The following is an 827-nucleotide window of genomic DNA, read 5'->3' as shown; positions in this document are numbered from 1 at the left end:
AGACAGACAGCCCTAAGCCGGTTCCCACCCACAGGCAGCGAGTGAGAGGCTACTTTGTGTCCCTCCGACTTTGTTACTTTGTGTCATTTCGCGTGAGCGCCAAAATGTCCGACATGAAATCCTCACATTATTTCTCTCCAAATGGGAAACAAACAGCTGGTGAGGGTGCACTCTTGAGTTTGAAATCGAAGCCACTATAGTATTGTTATTACATGGCACTTGTAACACATCACAGCAGCCTGCCTCTGAACGGGAATAGCCCAGTGGCTCATATATAAATATGGCTGTTGAGGGTGCACTCGTGAGTTTGAATTCGAAGCCACTATAGTATTGTTATTACATGGCACTTGTAACACATCACAGCAGCCTGCCTCTGAACGGGAATAGCCCAGTGGCTCATATACAAATGGCTGGTGAGGGTGCACTCGTGAGGTCGAATTTCTAAGCCATTTTGGCCCTCTATTATATTCCTCTCCCTTCGCACACACCCAGAGTGGGACGATGTTGTGTGCGTAAAAGTAGCCTAGTGTGCGTAATTTCTTTTTCACGACAGATAGTACATGGAAATCAATGCGCTTTCTATGGAAAGAGGTGGGTGGCTCTTAAAAGAGCCTTTTGTGGTACAACATGTGTCGAGTAGAACACTGTTTGTAATAGGTTTACTTCTTCTTGGGGGCTGCCTTCTTGGCCTTGGCTGCCTTGGGCTTGGCGGCTTTGGGCTTGGCTGCCTTTGTAGCCTTCTTGGGGCTCTTGGCCGCCTTCTTGGCCGCTGCGGCGGGCTTCTTCACCTTCTTGGGGCTCTTGGCGGCCTTTTTGGGTGTAGCGGG

The 827-nt window shown here is 49.3% G+C and overlaps 1 protein-coding gene across 1 annotated transcript in view; it reads right to left on the bottom strand.

Moving 5' to 3' along the window:
• Window positions 1-659: 659 nt before the first annotated feature.
• Window positions 660-827, bottom strand: part of LOC311131489 (histone H1) — a gene marked incomplete at both ends in the record, with an annotated part of 624 nt that continues 456 nt past the window's right edge. The window contains one exon of the mRNA XM_084164510.1: window positions 660-827. This exon is cut by the window's right edge and continues 456 nt beyond it. Coding sequence (XP_084020636.1) covers window positions 660-827 — 168 coding nt within the window.

The sequence above is a fragment of the Coregonus lavaretus genome (assembly GCF_964263955.1).
Source record: "Coregonus lavaretus genome assembly, chromosome: 6".
Lineage (NCBI taxonomy): Eukaryota > Metazoa > Chordata > Actinopteri > Salmoniformes > Salmonidae > Coregonus > Coregonus lavaretus.
The sequence above is the reverse complement of the archived record's forward strand: the minus strand, read 5'-3'. Positions and strand labels throughout refer to the sequence as shown.